Consider the following 22,517-nt stretch of genomic DNA (forward strand, 5'->3'; position numbering starts at 1 on the left):
GACAGATACTTACACTATCATACAAAACATCATAAATATGTTCCACAAGGCAATGAAAATCCGGAAGTATCGCAGGCTCAGCAAGAACTCTCGAATATTGTCACCTAGAAAATAAAGAAGTGAGTAAGTCTATCAAACTGTTAACATTTGGAAGTTAGCTATAGCATGACTTAAACAATTTTCATGTTTAAACCAACACACCAACCCTTTGCCCAGGTAATGAAAATGATTTTTATGGCAAGAAGCAACATACACTGTCTACAAATATTGATATTAAGTAACCTCAGTTCTCTACCGCGGAGCAAATACTTTACAAATGTGTCATGAAAGTGTACACATCTCAATGAAGTTACCATTGTACATTTTGGGTGAGAGGAAGGTGCAACTGAAGAACACCTGGTGCCTTCACACCTGTCTAATATTGCATTACTGGAAGTCACCGCCAAGCTGAGAAAACAATATGCAGTCCAGTAACGTGTTGTGGAAACAGAAAATACAATACTTGCTAGCAAAATAATCTGTAAATGTAAGCAGCAAACACGTTTGTCAAGAAATGCACAATCTTCAACACTTCGGGACAGACTGTCAAAATTGAACTTGAATCACGGCTTAAGCAAAGAATCGCCAAAACATGCATCTAGTATTTACCTGTCGTTGGTTCCCCAGACTCATCACCAAAGCCCTGTATGTCCCTTTTCTTCCTGTGAGCCAAGCATAATAGAGAAGGGAAAAATAATTATCCAATTAAACTCCCTTTGTAGAATTATTGAAAAATGAAAAACCACTAGATGGTCAAACCGTTACGACTAAAAGTGAATTTCAATGATTTAGTAAGAAAGAAGAGGAAATCACACAAGCGCTTTGAAGCTTATCTACTTAGAAAATGACACAAGCGCTTTGAAGCATACTAACTTAAGCACTGTAGAAACCACCTTAAAAAACACATCACCATTCAAAATAAAAGAACAATGTGAAACTGCCTTTTTGAACGAGCCCTCTGCATGGATTAATAAAGAGGGCATTTGAGTTATTAGCTCTATCCACGCTTTACTTTGTTAAAACTCATTTAAAAAGTTGCTGGAAGCTACAATTTCAATGAATTAGAAAGATCTTACATTCTTTTTGCTCCTTTGTGTGGAACTCTCGCTGGTTCGTGCAACCAGCTCTCTGGGATGAACCTCATTCATACTGTGATGATCCCATTCGCTTGTGATGATTCTATCCCCTCTGTGAGAGATTCATACATTTATTAAAATCGAAACTGTATTAGTTGGTTGTACTAAGGGCCAAGGTCGGCTTTTAACACCTCAGTCTATAGGTAAGGTCAGCTACGGTCCAATCCCGTGGTGACCACTGGCAAGCGGAGTTTGGTATGACTCTTCTCAATTTAGAAGAGCTACATGTGGGAACAGAGATTGGATAACTGTCCAAACTTAACATAAGACTGTCCTAAAGTTCTACCTCTACTTAAATGTTTGTAGAGGAGAATACATGTCCTGTCCTTCATTAAGAAATTAATTGTCTGGTTTGCTGTTTCTACACATTATGTAGAGAATCAGAATAAGAACCCAAGTTAACTGGAATGACAGTTTAATTTCGGAAAAACCGGCCACATCTTATCTCACTTCTGACTTCCGCAGATTTCACCACAAAAATTACCACAGGCTGCTTGTGGAATCGGTTGGCCAAGATAACCCTTCTTAGGGAAAATGCAAAACTCACCAACAAAAGACCAGAATCACAACAGTTTTACACTTAAGTGCACAAAATGTTGCATCTACTTGCAAAAATGTCTGATCCCAGTTCACCAAACCGTGATCCGCAAATGTTTATGTTCAGAACGTTTTGTTCACCCCCGCAGAGATGCAGCAGTGCTATGTTATGGCAGAGTTCTGCAGACATATGCTTATGGGAAAGGGTAAGAAAACGAGCATTACCGAGAGAAAGGCAGCGGGTGACAAGTGGGAAGGTGGTGGACACTCACTAAGCAGACAGGGTGGGTATTTACAAACCTTACCAGGGATTTATACACATAAATTGAAATTACAGTTTGTGCACATTAAGGTTATAGTCAGTCAGCAATTTGTGTGTAATTAAAAAACAAACTAACACCAAAACAGTCCAATATATGGAGAGAGGTAAGGTTTCTCTATTTGGTAAACAAATCCATGGGATATGGAAAAATCTTGTCATTACAAGGGCTTATACTCACATCCGTGTTACTTACTACCACAGGCAATCCATCAGAAGTAAAATTAGGAAAATAGCGGTGCATATGCACAGCTAAGACTTATATGGTAAATACAGAGCGTAATATGCTATTAATGATGAATGTGGATTGTGGGGAGGTGTTGTGAATATTGAGAAGTGAAGCCTTGAGGGGTCACAACGCCCCCACTCAAAGATGATACATAGAATATTCCACTCTGTGCTTCTGCATGTATGGTTTATGGAATGGCATTTTTCTTGTGTATTTGTTTTAACACAAAATTATTTAACTAAAACCAGGATTCAGGGGTTACATCTGCTCAATAAGGTAAAATCGCATTGAAGAGGCCTCCTGAATACATGCCATCTGTGAAGCACTAAATTGAGTTTTTCTAATATCAGTTTTGCTTTACTGTGGTCATAAACTGAATTTGACCTTTGCACTGCAATAATAAATGCGTGAATGGACGTTTATTAGTACAGTTACTCTAAATTACGAGTTATTGGGCCACATTTATTTTCCCTGGCCCGGCCCTGGCGCAAATGAGTACGTTTTTTTTTTTTTAACATGAAGCTGTCTAGACAAATAAGAGTGCACTAGGCCAGACCTGAAACTAACAATAAACAAGCATTGGCATAGCCACTAGGTCTTGCTTTTGGGACCTTTTAAGTGTTTAGCCATGCAACAGTTGCATAACTAAATACTTATAAAAGGTCCCAAAAGCGAGACCTATTGGCTATGCCATTGCTTGTTTCTGTTTATTACTGCTCTGTAGTAATGGCGGCGCACGGGTGCCACCATTACTACATAGAAGTAATAAACAGGAAAAAAAAAAAAAAGGCTCACGGAGAACATCAAAGCGGCCGTGAAAGTGATCGCGATCAAACATCAAAGCGGCCGTGCAGCCGCGAAAGTGAGGCGCACGTGCCCGCGCACATGCACTGTAGCTCTAGGCTACAGTGGTAGCACTTTTTTGAGCCCTCACAAAAAGTCTTGCCAGACCAGCGCATGCGCTGGGTCAGGCGAGACCTAAAAATACATTTCTAAATGAGCAAAGGGTTTGTTTACCTTTGTAAACCATTATTTAACACTAATCCTTCTGCTGACTTTGAGACTTCCACCGGGAACTAAAGCTAATTTGATTTGTAGATTTTGTGTCTTTTGAAGTCGGACAAAAACCAACAAAGCAGAAAAATAAAAACACAATTTACATTTGCTTTCATAGTATCAACGTTCTACCTTCCCTGTGAATCAAATGAGCTGAAAAAAACAAGAGATCTTCTAGTGCCGTAACAAGAGGCTCCGTTGGGAGGTTAGTCCCCCAACATTATTACAGCTTGTCAGTTCGGCAAGACTACAGAAGCCCCCCATATAAAACCAAAATTACCTTCCTTGACATCATTGCTTTTTTGGGGTTGGGACTAGGGCTGAAATGTCATTTGTAAAGGAAATAAAGGAACTGCTTACTTTGATGACGTGGTGTGCAAAACACCAACTCTTTTGAAGTATGCCAACAACATACATTATTAAGTTTAGATTGGAGAGATTTTTTATGTAGTACTTCAACGACAACTATACAAGCTCTGCATGGCAATGTTGCATGAAATGCAGACACTATAATATAATTTGCACATGTGCACTTCCAAACCACTACTATCCGGTCAGGCATTGTATGAAAAGGCGGTACGGAACTCCAAATTTCAGTGGTCGCTACCTTACATGTGGTTCAAGAAGGGGTATGCACAAGGCATGCTCTGAAGCACATTTAGGAGTCGGAGCCAGGTCGTTCTGACAGTGTGCTTGGTCAACATTATGCAGCGATCAGGCCTAGTTTCTTCAAGCATCGTGTAAAAGTCAAAATTCTAAGACTTGGTTTCCACATACGATTTCCAAACATTTCACACATGTAGAGGAATTGACAACCCCCCACAACCATCACCCCCGGGGCGAACCAGAAATCTGCACAAATCTTACCAGCATAAACATACTCCTAGTATCGCAAACACCTCTATCAGTATTTTCTTCCATTTTTCTAGGCCTGGATAATACTTTTCCAGGTAGCGATATATCTTCTCTCATAACCGCATAAAATATTAAGATTACTTTTTTGCCTATTTGCATACTAAAGCCAATAATTTTCAGGAGATAATGTAAATGTGCAAATTGGGAATATGTGTGAAAACCTATTCAGTTATAACTTTGTGGGTGTCATCATTCATCTTCAAGGCCACTCGTACCCAGACCACTGTCAACCATAAACTTGACGCAGCACTAAATACTGCTCTAATTACAGATGATATCTTGCCGTCAGTGAAAATTGCAATTGGAAATATTTGCATTGCCTGGTTCTGTAAACCAGGATTTTGAGTTTCCAGTAGCAGATTTAGCTTTTTGGCATTGACGTAACACTTGGGGTCCCCAAGTTTTATTGAACTGAGCCCCATGTCAGTAATTAAAGAAGCGTCTCTCTGATGGGCAGAATACGAAGCAGCCCATTAGGCGGGTGGACATAATGAAGTCCACAATGAGAAGATGATTTGGGAAGGATTTCAATTCTAAGCCTCACATGGGTTAAGGCTTAGTAAGCGCAACCGGCTTGAGCAAATCTTAGACCTGTGGTCACAGTGGCCTGACAGTTATGAGATGAGAAAAAACAAATCCCATGAGACCCGATTGAAGAAAAAAAAAAGGGGCTAAAGCAGTGGTTCTTAACCCCTTGACTTTTGTGGACCCCCATTTAATCACTACTCGAACTCAGGGACCCCCACTGAGTCATTACTGGAAGCCGAGGACCCTAGTTTAAGTATTTTCGATGATTTATACTGCACCACAAAAAAATGTTGAAACAAGTATTTATCTAACAAATACACAAATGATTAAATATTTCACATAATTCAAAAGTATATAGAAAAAAGTCAACATTTTCCTAGGAATGTTGGAGCTTTTCTAACTTCAACTGAAGCCACTCTTCGTATTATATTTTGTTTGATTCACTTGCTCTGCTCCCAAGAATCAATATGGAGATACTAACAACATTTTCACCTCCAATTTCAAATTCCTTCACATTTACAGAACGGGTTAACATTTTCAATTGCACATTTCCTTCTTTATTCATGAGCACTTCTTAATCTGTCAATAGTATTTCATTTTCTAAGCAGTTGCGGACCCCCTGAGTAGGCTTCACAGATCCCATGAGTAGGCAGCGCAGACCACCAGGGGTCCCTGGACCACAGGTTAAGAACCACTGGGCTACAACTTAGGAACTGGTGGACAGGTGAAACAACGTCCAACAAGCTTAGTTGGTCTAACAAGTTATAGTTGAGTGCAAGGGGCAGACCATGTGCAAGATGTTCCAAACATAATAATTACTCAAGGCTGTTTCTTGGAATGACTTTAGATAAAACGGTGAAGTGGAACGTTTGCACAGCCATGGCGCTTCGTCATGTGCTTAGACTGTCGGATGAAACACAATAAAAATGGTTGCAGAAACTATTTGGATGATGGTGGTAATGGTTATTTACTGCTGCTAACCCACAGTGGATATTCTTCAATACTTTTAATGGACTTGACATCCTCTAAAATATTAACACTACCAAAAGCAAGTTCTCGACAACATTATTGCATGATACAATACACTTAATTGACAAGTAATACGCCTGCCATCATGCTGGAGACGAGTGTCACATCCACTCGTTTCAGCAACTGCCAGTGTGTGCAGTGACGTGAACTGGAACCATGGAAGGATCTATGCACCCTACTCACCGGCACACCAAGAGGCTACTTTTATTTTTTTTTATTTTTTTATTATTTTTATTGGTAACAAAAACAACACAGATTTCCAGATATTACAATCAAATCTTAGTAGTCAGTGGCACGGGATATACAGTCCAGTATCATTGTATGACATCACTCATGGCCAGAGTTCACCCAGTATGCTAGGGTTCTAATTCTTCTGGGGAAAGCTGTGACGGTCACCTCGGTGGCACACATATATTTCCTCTATATTCGTTCCATTTCCCCAATAATTGCATCCATTTTCTAGGGCATCCCCTTGACATGTACACTGTTTTCTCTCTAAACATGCACCAATCCATGTCACCTTCCCATTCCCTCAATGTCTGGACCGTCTGCACTCCCCACTTTCTTGCAATGTTCCTCTTGGCGACCATCAAACCCAGCGTCACCCATGTTTTCTCTTTGCTACCCAAATCCGTTGGTTCCCATACATTTAATAAACCCCGTTTGGCTTCAGTTGTTATTATCTCTCCCATGACCTCCCCCATACATGAGGCAATATCGCTCCAGTATCTGCTAATATATGGGCATTACCATATCACATGAAAGAATGTGACCTCTCGGCCACATAGTCGTCTACAACTGGACTCCTCTCTATACCCCATCTTGACCAGTATTGGCCCTGTAACATATATTCTGTGCAGTAATTTCAGACCAATTTTAGTTTAGAGGATATTGTCCCCTCCCTTGGGGATGCTAACGCTTCCAGCCACTCCTCCTCTTCTAATGCTGCTAAACCGCCTTCCCATTTTGCATGGAGTGAGGCTAGTTTTCTAATATTATATTTTTGAAAGAGGTAACTCTGCGCAGTGAATCTATTAGATGCCCCCAAAAGGTTGAAGGAGAGTGGCTCATGAAAAGACACTCATGTCGGAATAGGTGTAACATTGGAAGGCCTCAAGAACCTGTGTAATTCTCAGGAGTGTTAGAGATGTGCAAGAAAAGGCTTCTGGAAGTGTTGCACTGCATTCACTGAAAAGTACATGCTCATTCTCCACTGACAAGGAATGCGCCCAAACTCGATAAGTGCCAACATGGCACTGTTGTTAAAATGCCTTGTGCAGCAAGGGACTGAGTGGCACTTTGTTGAATTCAAAGATGCACGTGCAATGAGGACCTAGTTGACGAGATGGCTTAGTGAGTTAACAATCAGTGCTGATATCTCCTGTAACTTGCAGATTACCAGTTAAATGTCAGCACAGACAGCCAAGCTTTTCATCCTTCCCAGGTATTATTTTTATTAAGATCATCAGTTAAAATTCCAGGAACTCCACACGTTCTAATAATTCTGCATCGTCAGTTGCTGAACTCCACACAACAACATATGACCAGGACGCATACGGAAATGGGTAGATATATCACATAGGAAAAACAGACTCCTGTTCTTGCTGAGATGTCTTGCACATAATCTGGTGAACTAAAAGAAACATACGCAATGGACCACACAACACAGCCCAACGGCAGGCCACAAATTAAAACATCATAAACTGTGCTCTAACCAGAGGGCCAACAGTGCCTCATACTTGGACGTAGGCTCACAAGCAGACATGAGGACACAGATCCTCAGTTAAAATACCTGGCATAGATCTTCCCACACCTTATGCAGGTGGCTTCAGGCACTTTTTGCATGTCCCTTGTAGGCGGCCAGGAGCCACACACCAATTATCCTGTAGCATAGGAAGGTGTGATGCCTACTCCCTGTTAGCATCACTCTTCAGCAAAACGAGGCACTAGTCACTTACTAATGCACACTGAGGGCAACTTGCCGGTCCGCCTCAACAGGCTACTGCTCAGCAGCCCAATGCTGATTAAAGAAGGCAAATTTGGAACACCTCCATGCCTTCTTGTTAAAGCTAAGTCAACCTATATTTTGACATGCACACCTCTATCCATGTAAAGCAGCTGGTCAGCTGTCCAATAGAGTGCTGGATCCTCTCTTTGCTACATACGGCACTGGTCTCCTACTGCAGACGGCAGCTTCACATGAACTGCAACCCTTTTCTTCTACTCTTAGACCACCGGTCCTAACCCAACCTTGGATGCTAGTTTGTTCAAGAGACCGCTGGGGCATGAATCTCCTTATTTCGTAATGTCCATTTGTTCACCTCACTGCCACAGCTTTAATTTAAGATAGAAACAATGAGAACTTCATTCATTCATAAATCCCAAGATGATCTTTGCTCCAGTCACTATTGATATAAGGCTGCAAGCACCAGTGTTTTTCTCCATCACCAGTCCCCAAGCTATCCACCTCTTCCATCTGCCCGTGAAGAAGTCCTCCGCAGAGTACTCTACACAACACAATTTCTTCCCTGAGCAGGAAGCACCAAAGACATTGAGTCATCAAAATGACACACAACACAGGCTGTCAACAACACAACTGTCTGAAAGAATGTTGATTAGATGCCAGCGAGTACAAGTATACACCAACACATGGACTGATGTCCAGTTGCAGACAATGATGGTTTAAGAGACATTAGACCCTTGTTGACCCGTTATATACTTTCACCTACAGTCTGTGCATACTCTCACGTGCTGAAATTGTTCTCATCAACTTTTTAACACATGAAAGTGGATGTCGATGGAGAGTGCTAAACAAAAACAAATGACCAAACAAGCATTAACCAAAGGGCATAGAATCGAAAGAAGGGGGGGGGGGGGGGACGAGCTGATAAGTTGCCTAGTAGTCAGATACCCATCACCGTGACAATAATTAGGATTGGAGACTGGATCTGCAGGAACATTTGCACAATATCTTTGCAAAGTGACGGCTCAATCAATCAATCATAGGCATTTGTGTAGCGCACTGCTCACCCGGAGGGTCTCAAGGCGATGGGGGGGAAGCGCTACTGCTCGAACAGCCAGGTCTTGAGTTGCTTCCTCACACTGTTGTTACATTTCAGACTGAACAAAGAGGAGAAACTAGAAGCAGACACGTATTCAGGCTCAAAAATACTCTTACAACTACTGAAGAGTAAGTTTGAAAACTTTAAAATAGACCTTCTCATTTGTATTTAAAATTCCCCAAGCTCATCCTGCTAACATTGTAAGTACCCTCACACTCTGTTTTCTATTTATTCATTACATGAGAAACAAGTGGGTATTTTTTTTTTTTTTTTTTGGAGAAATGTTATATTTACATCTTTTTTACTTAACCTTGGAGCTAACCTTCTGTTGAAAAGAGTACATCAATGTAGAAAATGTACAAGGCTAATACTATGAAACTTTGAGTCTAGTGAACTTTTCTTTTAAAATGCTGCAAAAATTAGCAGGATCAAAAGTCTTGTAAAATTGCTTGGATACTTGCAAAGAATGGACAAAAAGCCACCTGCTTCAATACACATCTTCAAGCATGGACTATCTAACCACTAAAAGATAACTAGAGATGGCAAGGTAGGCATATCCAACCACAGCTCAAATAAAAGACATGCTACTCATATGTTTATATTTAGGGACTAGTTCACACCCTTTAATGGCGCATAACAGCACTTTCAGAAGGCAGTTCCATGATAGTTGTTAAGAGTATGCGACCTTCCTGCCTCATTCCTTTAAGGGCAGGACAACTCACCGTAGCAAAAACCAGAGCAGCAGTTGCAGGCGTGGAAGTGCCTGCAGGATAACGCTGGTAATTGGTACCAGCAGCGGGGGCTTTGCACCCCCTCAGAACAAGAAAAACATGGGTACAGGGGGCCTCCTTCCCACAATGCTGTGTTGCTCCACATGCCAATACTGCAGTATCCGAAAACAGAAATAAATATACATATATATAGGACAGGGAATTTGCAGCACAACTTCGGTGCAAAACAGTAAGAATTTATATTATATGGTAAAATGTCCTAGAACCGTTGTTAAGGCTTTAAATAAACACTGAAATTGCAGACCTGCTGAAGGCTTAGAATCAGGGTGATGATCCAATCACTTCTGCGAAACATCACATTGATATGCGGCTATGTTGAGGCAACTCAAGTGGCAACTAATAAATGAAGAAAGCATTTTAGGGCCCGAGTACTATGGGCAGATGACAAGAGCGCCAGGGACTGCTGCTGTTAAGTCTCATACAAACATGGCTCTCTCCAGGAGGACCACCAAGGTCTAGCGTCTACTGTGGACTGAGGTCAGAACATGAAGAGGTCAAGACAAAGGGGTCAAAGCCTCTAAACAGCAGGATGGGTAACCATGAAAGACAAGCTACAGTATCAGGAAAAGCCCCTACATTGTGTCTATTGGTTAAACAAGACCCTCTACTGGAAGGCATTTGAGCCAGCATTCCCTAGCACGAATCCAAACTCAGAAATTACCAATCAGCTGCTTTCTGCCCTTGAAGCTTCCTTGGGCGGCACACCCATCTGTGCAGAAAACCTTTCACATCAGAAATCATACACTGCACCCAGCACACAACATCCCATCACCGATGAACATATTCTTGATGACACACCAAGCTTAATACACAACGTGTACCTTAAAAATGCATAGAAACTTACAATTTGAAATTCAGCACCGCACCTGCATTCACGAGCAACGTCCTGGAAAAAACAGAACACACAGTTACACAAAGAACTGCTGCAAAAGTGCCAATGTTGTGTTGTTGCCTTGCTCTGAAACAAGTCAAACACTATACAGAGATAAGTTGCTTATGTTTCACGAACTGGCTAATTTGGTAAAAATATGCATATTGTCCACAATGTGACCAAACAAGGCAAAAATGATGCCCTCGGATGTGTTCCTCTAAATGAAATGTATAACTTTTACTTGAACAATGGTCGACATCCTCTCGAAAAACCTCCTTGTAAAGCCTGAGGCTTCTTCATCCCTTCCTACTACAACCAGAATCAAATCTGTAACTTCTAGAAAGATATCGCCCAGGCTACATACAAAGCGCGTGCTTGTCTGTCTTTTGCTGTTTTACACTGTGATTTGTTTTAAGGATTGCCAAGCCTCTTTGTATGGGTGTGGCCCACACTATGAAAGTCCAGAATAAGGCAGGTCTCCTGGCCTTCAGTGATAAACGAGGAAGCCCAGACTGCATTCCAAAAGGCTAACAATTCCACGAACCTTTAAAATGCAGCTTTTAACAGGAATATAATTTGGAGTCCTTTCATAGCAAACCATGACTAATACCTAGAATGAATATGTGTAAGGTTTGCTTAGAGCGGAACATAAAGCAAAGGTGCCATGTCTGGCTTTCTGTTGTACATTGTGTCATCCCATGTGTGCTCTTTATTATAAATGAGGTGAACAAAAATGTTCACAATGTGAAAGATCTGCACTGGATAACTGTGGATAATAATTAAGTGTTTGAAAATGTTAAATATTTTTGGATATAAATGAAAACTGATTTAAAACACAAACCCTGATCATTCGTTAATAGTCAAGAGAATCTACAGCTACCAAGGCAAACTTACAGTATTCTGCCCTCACAGCTGACTTATCTTTATTAAATTTCCCCAGCCAGTCCCGACCAGTAAAGGCAGTCTCCAGGGAACTATAGTTTTGTTTTCAAAAAGGCTGTGCAATGGATTGTTTGGCATGAGGGCCTAATTGCCTAGCGGCCACAAACGCGAGCAGGACTGAAGAACATTGCTGGGCAAACAGGAGCTCGCCAATACTTTGCTAACAGGAGTAAGAACACACGCAATTATTAAAAAATCTGACCAACTTTATAGATTTATTGTAGGCATTTTACGCAGCACCAGAATACTGCCTACTGGACACCATCCAATGAACATACTCCGTTTCCGCACTCCTACAAAATCAGATAAATTGATGGATTTTGGTTCCACTTTAAAATAACCGTTTGCCCAAATGAAAAAAAATATTAGTCACATGTTTTCACACACTTCACAACCACAATGTTCTTAACATCAAAAATATTTACTTTAAAAAGGAGATTGTGAAAGGTGTATATTGGGGATAACCACAAACTGTGAAAGCTTTACCTTCAGTGAATAGGCCATGTGGTTTCTGTTTGAATGAGATGCGAACAAGCTATGTGATGTCTCTTCAAGTTGCAGTATCACTTTAAAGTCTCCAATTCACATAAGTAACCCCGCTTATCTATACGTACAGCCAGTATCAAATACAATACTTCTATATACACAGCCTTATCCTTCTTCAGTAAGGAAGTATAAGTATCTAACATGATTGTGTTCTCACAGTCGTAACTCCAGACACCCACTATGCATTAATCCATAACACTGCCAGACATTGACTCTAAGGGCTGTCACCCTCCTTACACATGCATATGTCACTCACCTCACACAGTTGTGTCAGCTGCAGAGCCAGGTGCAGAGTGGCACGTGCATTTTCAGGTTACTCACTGACACAAAACAATCTTCCCGCTATGCAATTACAAGCCTGTAAACAGGTTTTAAAGAACCTGCTCTGTAGCAATAAGCGAATGAGTGACTAAACCCTGCAGGGAGTCGCACCCACAGCACCAACCTGCACGGTGTTGTTAATAACTTCAGTGTTATGGAGGATACAAAACAAAAATGTGGTTAATTGAATTACTATAAATGTTGAGAACGACAAGAAAGACCTTTGCTTTGAATATCTACAGCCCATCAAATGATGGGGGCTGGGAAGTGGGCATTTGTAAAAAGATGTTTAGTTGCTCCGGCTTTATGTGGAGCACAGTGACATGCAGCGAGGAGATCATAGTGCTATCTTACATGACGCACAGTATTCATCAGCCGTGTGTTCGCTGTTTTCAGATCCAGGTAATGAGAAGCCATGTAGTACAGTTCCCTGGCTCAACATTTTGAGAAAGAGTGTGGCATACTGGGCGCCTTTTGATGCAGGAGATGAGTCTAAGGTCTCAGATCTATCCAGTGCAACCCTGAACCATTTATTGTGCCGCCCGCTCTCTGTGGGGCGGATCCCAAACTTGCTCTTCGGTCTGGATAAATGCAAGCGACTATCGAAGCTCTCTGTCTTCAGAAAGTAGGTCAATCAATCATTTAAGGGCACAGCTACTCACCCGAAAGGGTCTCAAGGCGTTTGGGGGGGGGGGGGGGGGGGGGTTGCAGCTCCTGGACGCTCACAGTGTTTAGTCGAAGGCCAGGTCCTGAGGTCCTTCAAGACCCTCCAGGGTCCGTGCAGCTCCTCGAAGCTCATGGTGATTCGTCAAAGAGCCAGGTCTTGAGGTCCTTCAGGAACTTAGAGAGAGTTGGTGTCTGGCAGAGGTGGAGAGGGAGGGTATTTCATGCCTTGGCCGCAAAGAAGGCGAAGGAGTGGCCTCCTGTTCGGGTCTTCTTGATACGCAGCACTGTTGCGACGGAGAGCTGGGCTGAGCAGAGGGATCTTTATAGTGCGTGGAACGAGAGGCAGTGGTTCATGTAGGAGGGTCCGGTGTTGTGGACGGCTTTGTGGGCGTGGGTGAGAAGCATGATGGTGATGCTCTTCTCGATGGGGAGCCAGGGTAGTGCCCGCAGGTGCTGGGCGATGTGGCAGTGGCACGGTAGGTTAAGGACTAGTCTGGCGGCAGCATTCTGGATGTTCTGGAGTTTGCTAGTGAGGTTCTTGTTGATCCCAGCATAGAATGCATTGCCGTAGTCCAGTCTGCTGCCGATGATGGTGTGGGTGAAAGTTGTCCTGTGTTCGAGGGGAATCCAGTTGAAGGCCTTTTGTAGGAGACGGAGGATGTGGCTACAGGATGAGGTGACAGCGTTGATTTGGCGGTCCATTTAGAGTTTGGAGTCCAGGATGATTCTGAGGTTGCGTGCTTGGTCCGTAGGTGGGGGTGTGTTCCAGAGTGCGGGGCGCCACCAGTACATCTGTGTACAATACAATGTTTAGACCGTGTGATCTGTCGATGGATGCGAGTGGGGCCATGTAGACATTGAACAGGGTGGGGGTGATGAAGGATCTTTGGGGGACTCCGCAGGTGGTTGGTGTGGGATCAGAGAGGAAGGGAGGGAGTCTGACTCGCTGCGTTCTGTCGGAGAGGAATGAGCGGATCCAGTCGAGGGCTTTGTTCTGGATTCCTGCATCGTGGAGCCTGCAGGCTAGGGTGCAGTGTGAGACGTGTCGAAGGCCGGGGAGAGGTCCAGCAGGATGAGGACCAGAGTATCTCCTCTGTCGAGGAGGGAGCGCATTGCCATCTGCCACGACTATGAGGGCGGTTTCGGTGCTGTGGTTGTTCCTGAAGCCTGTCGAGGAGGAGTCGAGGATGTTGTTCTCGTCAATGAAGGAGGCGAGTTGGCTGCTGACAGCTTTTTCAATTACTTTTGCTGGTCTGAAGAAGTTCTTGAGGTCGATGGGGTCTGCCAAGGGTTTTTTCAGGAAAGGGTTGCTCTCTGCGTGTTTCCAGTCATCGGGGAAGGAGGCGGTCTCGAAGGAGTGGTTGATGATTCTCTGCAGCCCGGGGGCGATGATGTCTGCGGCTATGTGGTAGATGTGGTGGGGGCAGGGGTTCGTGGGGGCCCCGGAGTGGGTGATCTTCATATTCTTTAGTAGGTCATCAATGCTGAGGGTGGTTCAACTGTCCAGGGTCGGCTGTGTGGTGCAGGGAGAGGCAGGTGTGCGTGCCTCGTGGAGTTTGTTGTCGTCAAAGTGGTCATACATGGTCTTGATTTTGTGATGGAAGAAGGCGCTGAGTCCGTCGCAGAGGTCTTGGGAGGGTGGGATGTCGGTAGACTCACTGTTGGGTTAAACAAACTATTTGATGATGTCGAAGAGTTCTTTGCTGTTGTGTGCGTGGGTGGGGATTCTGTCCTGGAGTGATTTCTTCCTTGAGTGTCTGATGAGTTTGAGGTGGGTGTTGGTGGCTGTTTTGTAGTTGTTGAGGTCTGCTGGGGTTTTGGAGTTCCTCCATAGCTGTTCGAGGCCTCAGCAGGTTTGTCTAGATTCCCGGAGTTCAGTGGAAAACCAGCAGGCTTTTTTGGCGTGTGGGTTGGATGATTTCTCGAAGGGGGCGAAGGTGTTGGAGCAGTGGGTGATCCATTTGTGTAGGGTACAGGCGGCGGTGGTAGGGTCGTCGTCTGTGGTGGTGGAAGCAGAGCCGCTGAGGGCAGCGGCGAGCTGGTAGTCGGAGATCTTGTTACAATTCCTGTGCAGGAGCTGGGGTGGGCGTCTGCAGGAGATGTTTGCTTTGAAGGCAAAGTGGAAGCAGTGGTTATCCGTCCATGGGAGTTCGGAGGTGTGGCTGAAGGTGATGATGTTTCCTGCTGTGAAGATGGGGTTGAGGGTGTGTCCTGCTGAGTGCGTTAGTCCTGGTACGATCTGATTTTGTCCGATGATGTGGAGGTTTTCCAGGAGGGAGGTGGAGTTGGGGTCTTGGCAGTTGTCGAGGTGCAAGTGGAGGTCTCCCAGCAAGGTGTAGTCGGTGGAGGTGATGGCATGCGGGGTGATGATGTCGGTAATAGAGTCGGAGAAAGGTGCACGGGGTCTGGGGGGTCTGTAGATGAGGGTGCCTCGGAGGGTGGTGGATGGGTTGGCTTGTATCTTGAAGTGAAGGTGTTCCATTAGGTCTGTGGGCCAGTCGGTGTAGGTCCTCAGATGGAGGTTGGCCATGTGGGCGATGGCAATGCCAAGGCTCGAAAAATTGTGAAAATTTCACTAGACCTGCAGGTCTAACAAGGTGAAACATCTACTCAACATTACTGAAATGCACTTGACCTCTGTCTCCGAAAGCTGAGCAAATGTGACAAGTTAACAAGATTTAAAAGCATTTTGATTGCTCACTCACTTTGGGAACATTAAAGATGCCTATGAATCTTGCTATCTTGTCACATTTGCTCTGCTTTCAGAGGCAAAGGTCAAGTGTCAGTTTGTCTTCCTACTCGCCAGAACGGGCGAGTAGGACCTAAAAATAGCTCGTCCTTATTGAATCAGACTCGCAAATGCGAGCGGATTTTTCAAGCCCTGAATGCTTCCCCTGGGGCGGTTTGGGCGGTCCTTCCGGGCGATTTTGTATCCTTCAGGGATGGCAATTGCAATGTTTGGTCCCGAGGTGGCACTTGTCCAGGTTTCAGTATGGAAGGCAACGTCAGGAGTTGTGCTGTCGAGGAAGTCCAAGATTTCCGTGGCTTGTCTGTGGAGGGAGCGGGCCTTGAGGAGGATGCATTGCAGGGTTTGGGGTGCGATGGAGTTGTTGCTGGATGGTGGAGGTGGGTCCTGGGTCTCGGCGAAGTTGAAGGAGTGGCGGCAGTTTTGGCAGGTGAAAGGACTGTGGGTGTCGAGAGGTGAATAGAGCTTACAGTTGTTGTTCTTGCCGACGTTTGTGCATGGAGAGCCAAGGAGCTGTAGCGGTGGCAGGTTGGAGGACCAGGGTTTCTGGTGCTGGTCGCGGTCGGGTCTCGGATGTGCGCAGATGGGCTTGCCTTTGGCACGCCCGCCCAGCGGCCGCCATTAAGTAGGGGTTGGGGAAGAGCGGGACAGCTGGGAGGCAGGAGCTGGAACACGTGGGATTGGGAGGGGCCATGGGGGCGCAGCAGTGGGAAAACGGCAGAAGAGGCAGGACGTGGGGAAAAAGGTGAGCGAAAGTAGATGCAGAAGCTTCAGTAGGAATAAACAATGAAATAGATCAGAATAGAAATAAGTAAGAAAACTCTGGAATTTAAGGAGGAAAAGAAAATCTAGGAGGCAGTGGAAAGAGAAAGCAGACATGGGTGGGAAAAAGAAAAAAAGAGAAACAGGCAAGAACAGTCCATGGGCAAAGCACAGGGCCTCGAACTGCGGTCTGCGGTGGTCAGAGGTAGCACACTGCCTGGGTGAACTGCGGAGCTGTGCGCAGGGAGAGCAGGAACCCAAGAGGTTCTGTCAGGATAAAGGCGGGTGACTATCGAAGCTCTCTGTCTTCAGAAAGTAGGTTTGAAGCAAGTGAAGGCCTTGGCCACGGAAAAGACCACAAAGTTTCACATTTGAGAGTCTACCTGTTAGGAACTGATGGGCTGGATGGGGCTGGTGTCTGGACTTGATATCGCTGGGAGACTTAAGGCAAGACTGGCAGATGGAGCAGGATCCCGGCATCTGCCCTGGGACCGAAGATGCTACATGATGATGTCCAATGACCGAGTCAGAGCAAAGAGCATATTACAGCAAGGTGGATGGGAAGAGGAACTTTACAGGTCTGTTTTTGGTCCTGTGATAGGATGCCACAAAAACAGTGGAGTTGGTTCATGTATGAACTGGGTGTGTGCAGAAGACTAATTTGGAGTCAGGCTCATGTGCAGCACCCCAGAGTGTACACGCTGCACGATCGGGAGAGACAATGTTTTTAATTATATGTTTTCTGTCTCAGTCCAACAACAGTGAATGGGACTCAGAGCAGCTCCTTAAATATGGAATCACAGCTTTCACAGGATCATGCTGCCAGCATGCCCATGTCCTTCCTAAATGGCCTTATGGTTAGGGTAGTCAGCTTGCTCCATGCTAGCAGAACACCTTGCCTTCAGGGCTGTCTTTACCAACTTCAAATAATAGAGTTAGTCTAATTGCCTGAATAGAATCAAACCCCCAGAAAGCACAGATGGGAAAATGAAATATCCCAGGCAAGCAGATGCCACTGAATCACTGGTACCTGCCTTTTGGAGGCACTGGCCTTTCGGGAACGCTCCTGCCTTCCTTACGAAGAGAATAAACTCTTACTTCATCTTAGGTAAGTTTGGCTGACGGGACTGGCAGCCTTAGCCTCAGGTAACCTGCTTCTCAGTCTGGCTAATTGTAACACTCTTTAACCAACAAAAAAGACATACACAGTTTCCAAGTATAATAAACAACAATTAAAACCAGACCTTCTCCACGTCATACCATAGCTGCTCTGTGAGCCCTAGTGTGGTGTGCATGTAATGTATGAACAGAGCCTCTGTTCTTTATGGTGAGGTCACATGAACTGCCTGCTGCAGCAGGCCGGCATTATTTAAAACCCAAGTAACATATCCTATTACATGTCTCATTTCACAGCCTTGCACTCATCCAGGCAGAAGGTGGAAATATCAGTGGGGCTTCGGCACAATGTATGTATGTATGTATATGGTAATGTATGTATGCCTGTGGCAATTGACCCATTGTACAAGTCCATGTAACTGGCTCTGCCCCAGCCACCCAGTCAGCTCTGGGGTGGAGCCTCTTGAGATATGCCCCTGCAGGCAATCGAGGTATTAATGACTTTGTTGGGGACTGCAGTCAGAGCTGGATTTTAATAATGATGATCTCGACTGGCCCCCCTGTGTGATCCTGGTAAAAACAATGCATCGTTTTAGCTTTGTCTTAAAAAGTGGGCACACTTAAGGAGTGCCTTTAACCCCTTCGACGCTCATGACGGAGTGGTTCCGTCATGAGCGTCGGTTGCGCTGTGCGCATGACGGAACCGCTCCGTCATGGACCCGCCCGCGCTCAGAACCTTCAGCACCGCGCGGAAATCCGCGCCGCGCTGAAGGGGTTAACAGCAGGGTACTGGCATTTTGTTTGGACGTTACTCTCGTAACGCCAAAAGTGGTGCAACTTACCACCCACAGAAACACAAAGATTAAACGTAGAGTGGAACACATATAGCAATGGTGTCACAGAAAAGAGAAACTACACACAATAAAATAATTCAGCTCTTTAATGTGCTTAGGGCAACAAACACTGCACTGAAAACCACTGTAGGGTAGAAGGCTGCCCCAAAGGGAACAGCAGAGGTGGCGGTCTCTGACACAGCAGCATTTTGCTAGATGCTTTCCTGTGCCTGCTGTGGTGGGAAGGCCACATTACAAGTTCCCTTCTTTGAAGTCACTGCCAGCAGGTTTCTGGGAAGCAGACTGACTCCTCCACCTGCTTCTTTCGCCTCAGTGCCTTGACAGATCAGAGCATGCGCAGTCAGGGGGAAGGAGCGCTGAGCACACACTAGCTCCTGGCTGGGCCAATCTGGAGCCCGGATCCTGGATCCTTTCCCTTCTGAACGATAAACCACTCTCAAAATAATAATCTTCACCCTTACACCTCAGCTTGCTATCTAGTGGCATTAAGTTATTCATAAAACTTTACCTCCCACTCACCGATGTATTTACTGGCAATATTGTTCAAGTTGAACCCCAGTCCAAGTATGCCACGCGTTTCTAAGAATCACTGTCCATCTGACATGAAGGATAAAGCATGCACATGCTCAACGCACACTTGCAGTATCATTTTGGAAACATAATTCACCACCTCCCTCCTTGCTTTACACTGCTTGCGAATTTGCTTCCCAAAATGCTGGTATATGCATGCAAGAAGATATTTTCAAATCCGTGCTCACAGTTCGCCACTCTTTAGGTATGTTAATATGTGACTTACATTGCGGCAGTTCTTCTATCCAGGCCTACTCTTGCTCCAGTTGTAATTTTACAGTATAAATGGCAGAACTTCATATTACTTTCCACCCAATGTACTTCTGGTCCTCCATCAAGTATGACCACGATGGCAGTAGCTCAGGCCATGATTTCTTTCTTTTCCCGGGTGGGTTTTCCCTTAGAGATCCAAACCGACCATGGTACCCCTTTTATGGCTAAATAAATGAAGGAGATATGTAAACTCCTAGGGGTACATCAAATTTGGGCAGCTGTATATCACCCCCAGACTGGCGGTCTGGTGGAAAGATACAATAGGACAATCAAAACCATACTCAGGAAATTGATAGGAGACACAGGGAAAGACAGACCACAAAATAACTGATTCTCTTTGCCATTAGATCACATGACCAAAAGTCGACAGGGTTTAGCCCCTTTGAACTCTTGTTTGGGTGCAAACCTCGTACTCTATTGGAAATGGCTGCCGAATAGTGGATGCAAGATGAAGGGAAACCCCTCTTAGGATACATGCAAACCCTTAAAGAAACATTAGCCACCTTATGGGACACCGTTCACAAGAATATGGACAACGCTCAAGTTAAACAGAAAGAACAGTATGACCGTACTAGCAAAATGAGGGAACTAGCAATAGGGAATAAAGTACTGCTCCTTTTGCCCTCATCGGAAAATAAGTTGTTGGCTACGTGGCAGGGGCCATATGTTGTTACCCAGAAGGTGACTCTGGTCACCTAGAGAGTAGCTCTTCCTCACACCAATAAAATGGAACAGACCTATCATATCAACCTCCTTACAAAATGGGAGGATTCTGTAGCACCCTCAGAAGAAGGGCATATAGCAAATCCGGTATGTCAGGTGACCCTAACGAAAACCCTGGACATCCTGTAGGACTAATGGAAGGGGGCAGAAAATAGTGACCCTGGATGGGGCCCAAACTCTGGTCCAGTCAGCAACAGCAAATGGAACAACTAGTGGATAGTTACCCAGGACTAAGTTCAGGTAACCCGAGGCGTACTACCTTGGTAACTCACGATATTGTCTACCAGGAAGGACAAGTAGTGAATCTGATTGAAATTGTTTTTATAAAGCACACAGAGCAACGACTGAATTAATATTACTAGTGCCTTTAAATTAGCAGGTCCTCACAGGTACTCTGGTATACTGAGTACCTACACTCTCATATTTCGATTTCAAGAACGGAATATTACAGACACGACCTCGCACAACTTCAGTCACGAACGTTTACATGACCTCTCTCTCATGACCACTACACAACCCAAGACCACTCAAGTGCACGATTAACTGTACAGACACCCCAAAACGAACTGCATGATAATTCGGGACAACTTTCTATAAGACTGTGAACAATATACTTAAATGCAGAGCACTCGCAAATCACCTGACAATGACAAAGTAACTTATTTTACATGACAGCATTTCTAACGCTGTAAGTGACCGACGGGGTAGAGAGTCACCGTCCACAAAGCGCTTCAGAGCAACATCATGGTTAGAAACAGGTATTTAAAATACCTGTATGAAATACGTTTTCATTAAAACATTACAAAATCAAACTGCAACGTAAAATAAACAACACCTTTACACAGGTTTCAGATAAACATACCCCTAACTTGCAAAATCAAAATTTTTAAAAAAAACTACACCACAGGCAACAAACTATGTTTAGCCAGACCCCCTCCCCCACCCCTCCATGGCCATTCATTAGGTCCTCCCGTGGAGGTCCTGTTTAGGGGCCCCAGTGGGTGTGGCTGTGTGTCCGTCGCAGGCTCATGTTTGGGGCGAGAGGGGTAGGTGCAGCCGTCTCTGCATGAAAAGGAGTGTAAGGTACCCGGGCGTGGTCACCCCCGTGCCACACTCACCCGAACAGTAACACGTCCGCGATCATCTTCGGGGCCCTCCAGCTATGCCAACACTGCAGAACCGATAGTGACAGCCACCGGAAACGGAAGCCACGCTGACTCCTCCCCGTCCACCCTGCAGCCACCAATCACCGCACCTCTTCGCCTCTCGAGACTCCTGATTGGATGTGTACGACCGAGCCCTTAGACAGGCGACTGACAGCAGCAGTAGCAGTGTTTACTCAGCTGCAAGTGAAAAGAAATAGAAACAGGACTCAGTCAGGCACATGGTGGCCATCTTAGAACGGGGTGGGATGAAAACTGCTGCGGCTGGCTTATTGCATGAAATGGACTTAAAATGCTCTATGCGCTGTTGTACATTTACATTATTAATGAACACAATAGCCCTGCCAAGTATCCTAGGTCCACGCATGACTAGCTGCTCTAGTTCAGGTTTTTTTTCTTTCCATTCTGGGACTTGTAGTCTCATATATTACATTGTATTAGCAAGACTACAAGTCCAAGAACCTGGACTGATGCAACTTATCATGCATGGACTGGAGCAACTTAACAGCTATGACAACCGTTTGTGACAGCCCCCCCCCCCCCCTGTAAAGATTAAATAAATAATAGACAGATAAGCGTCATCTTGGAACGGGGCAGATACTATGCACCATGCCCAGCCTCACTTTTCGAAGCACAGAAGGAAGCTGCTGTTATAGAAGAAGAGTTTAGGTATTGTCTCCCTGATAGCTTTTAGGGCTGAATTAAAAATTTGCGAACATACGTGACAAGAATTTTCAATTCTATTAAGGACACGGAGGCGAGGATTATGCTTCTCATTTCTTTACTAGAAATTTGCTCAGCAGCCAATCATATTACATTATAACAAAAAACTACAATACCCATGAACCAATGGGTATGACGAAATAACCATAGAGTATGTACATATAAATAGTCAGCAAGAGAATACCACATCCTCTTTCTTTGGAAATTAGCAACAGTTAGAAGAAGAAAAACAATGCAACAACTGGAAAAAAGTCTTGGAATATAAAATCGTAGCTCGAACACTTCAACTGAAGACCAACAGGATGGAACAGCTGATTTGATGCGTGAAACAACAGCCCCAAACAGGAACCAGTAGACGTCCAAAATAGTCCAAGATAAAGAAAGAAGCGCAGCTCACTTCGGATCAGAACCTGAAAGAAGATACAAAGTCGTAATATACCAGTCCGAAAGGAAAAAGAAAAGCATAGAATACTTAGGGAGGGAAGAGAAAAAATAAGGACTGTATCCAAATACATCATAACAGTATACCAGAATATAGAAATTGAAAATTATCATATGCAAAAAATACATAACAGAAAAAATGGGTGGGATAATCCTCGC

General features: G+C 44.5%; 1 protein-coding gene across 1 annotated transcript in view; it reads right to left on the reverse strand.

Moving 5' to 3' along the window:
* SMIM7 (small integral membrane protein 7) overlaps positions 1-22,517 on the reverse strand; it is a 48,851-nt gene that overhangs the window by 4,353 nt on the left and 21,981 nt on the right. The window contains exons 2-5 of the mRNA XM_085639305.1: positions 21,150-21,374; positions 10,486-10,527; positions 649-701; positions 14-104 (exon numbers count right to left, since the gene is read on the reverse strand). Coding sequence (XP_085495431.1) covers positions 14-104; positions 649-701; positions 10,486-10,527; positions 21,150-21,175 — 212 coding nt within the window. The 5' untranslated portion in view covers positions 21,176-21,374. The remainder of the gene's footprint in view (positions 1-13; positions 105-648; positions 702-10,485; positions 10,528-21,149; positions 21,375-22,517) is intronic.

This window comes from Triturus cristatus, chromosome 12 (assembly GCF_964204655.1).
Source record: "Triturus cristatus chromosome 12, aTriCri1.1, whole genome shotgun sequence".
NCBI classification, from domain to species: domain Eukaryota; kingdom Metazoa; phylum Chordata; class Amphibia; order Caudata; family Salamandridae; genus Triturus; species Triturus cristatus.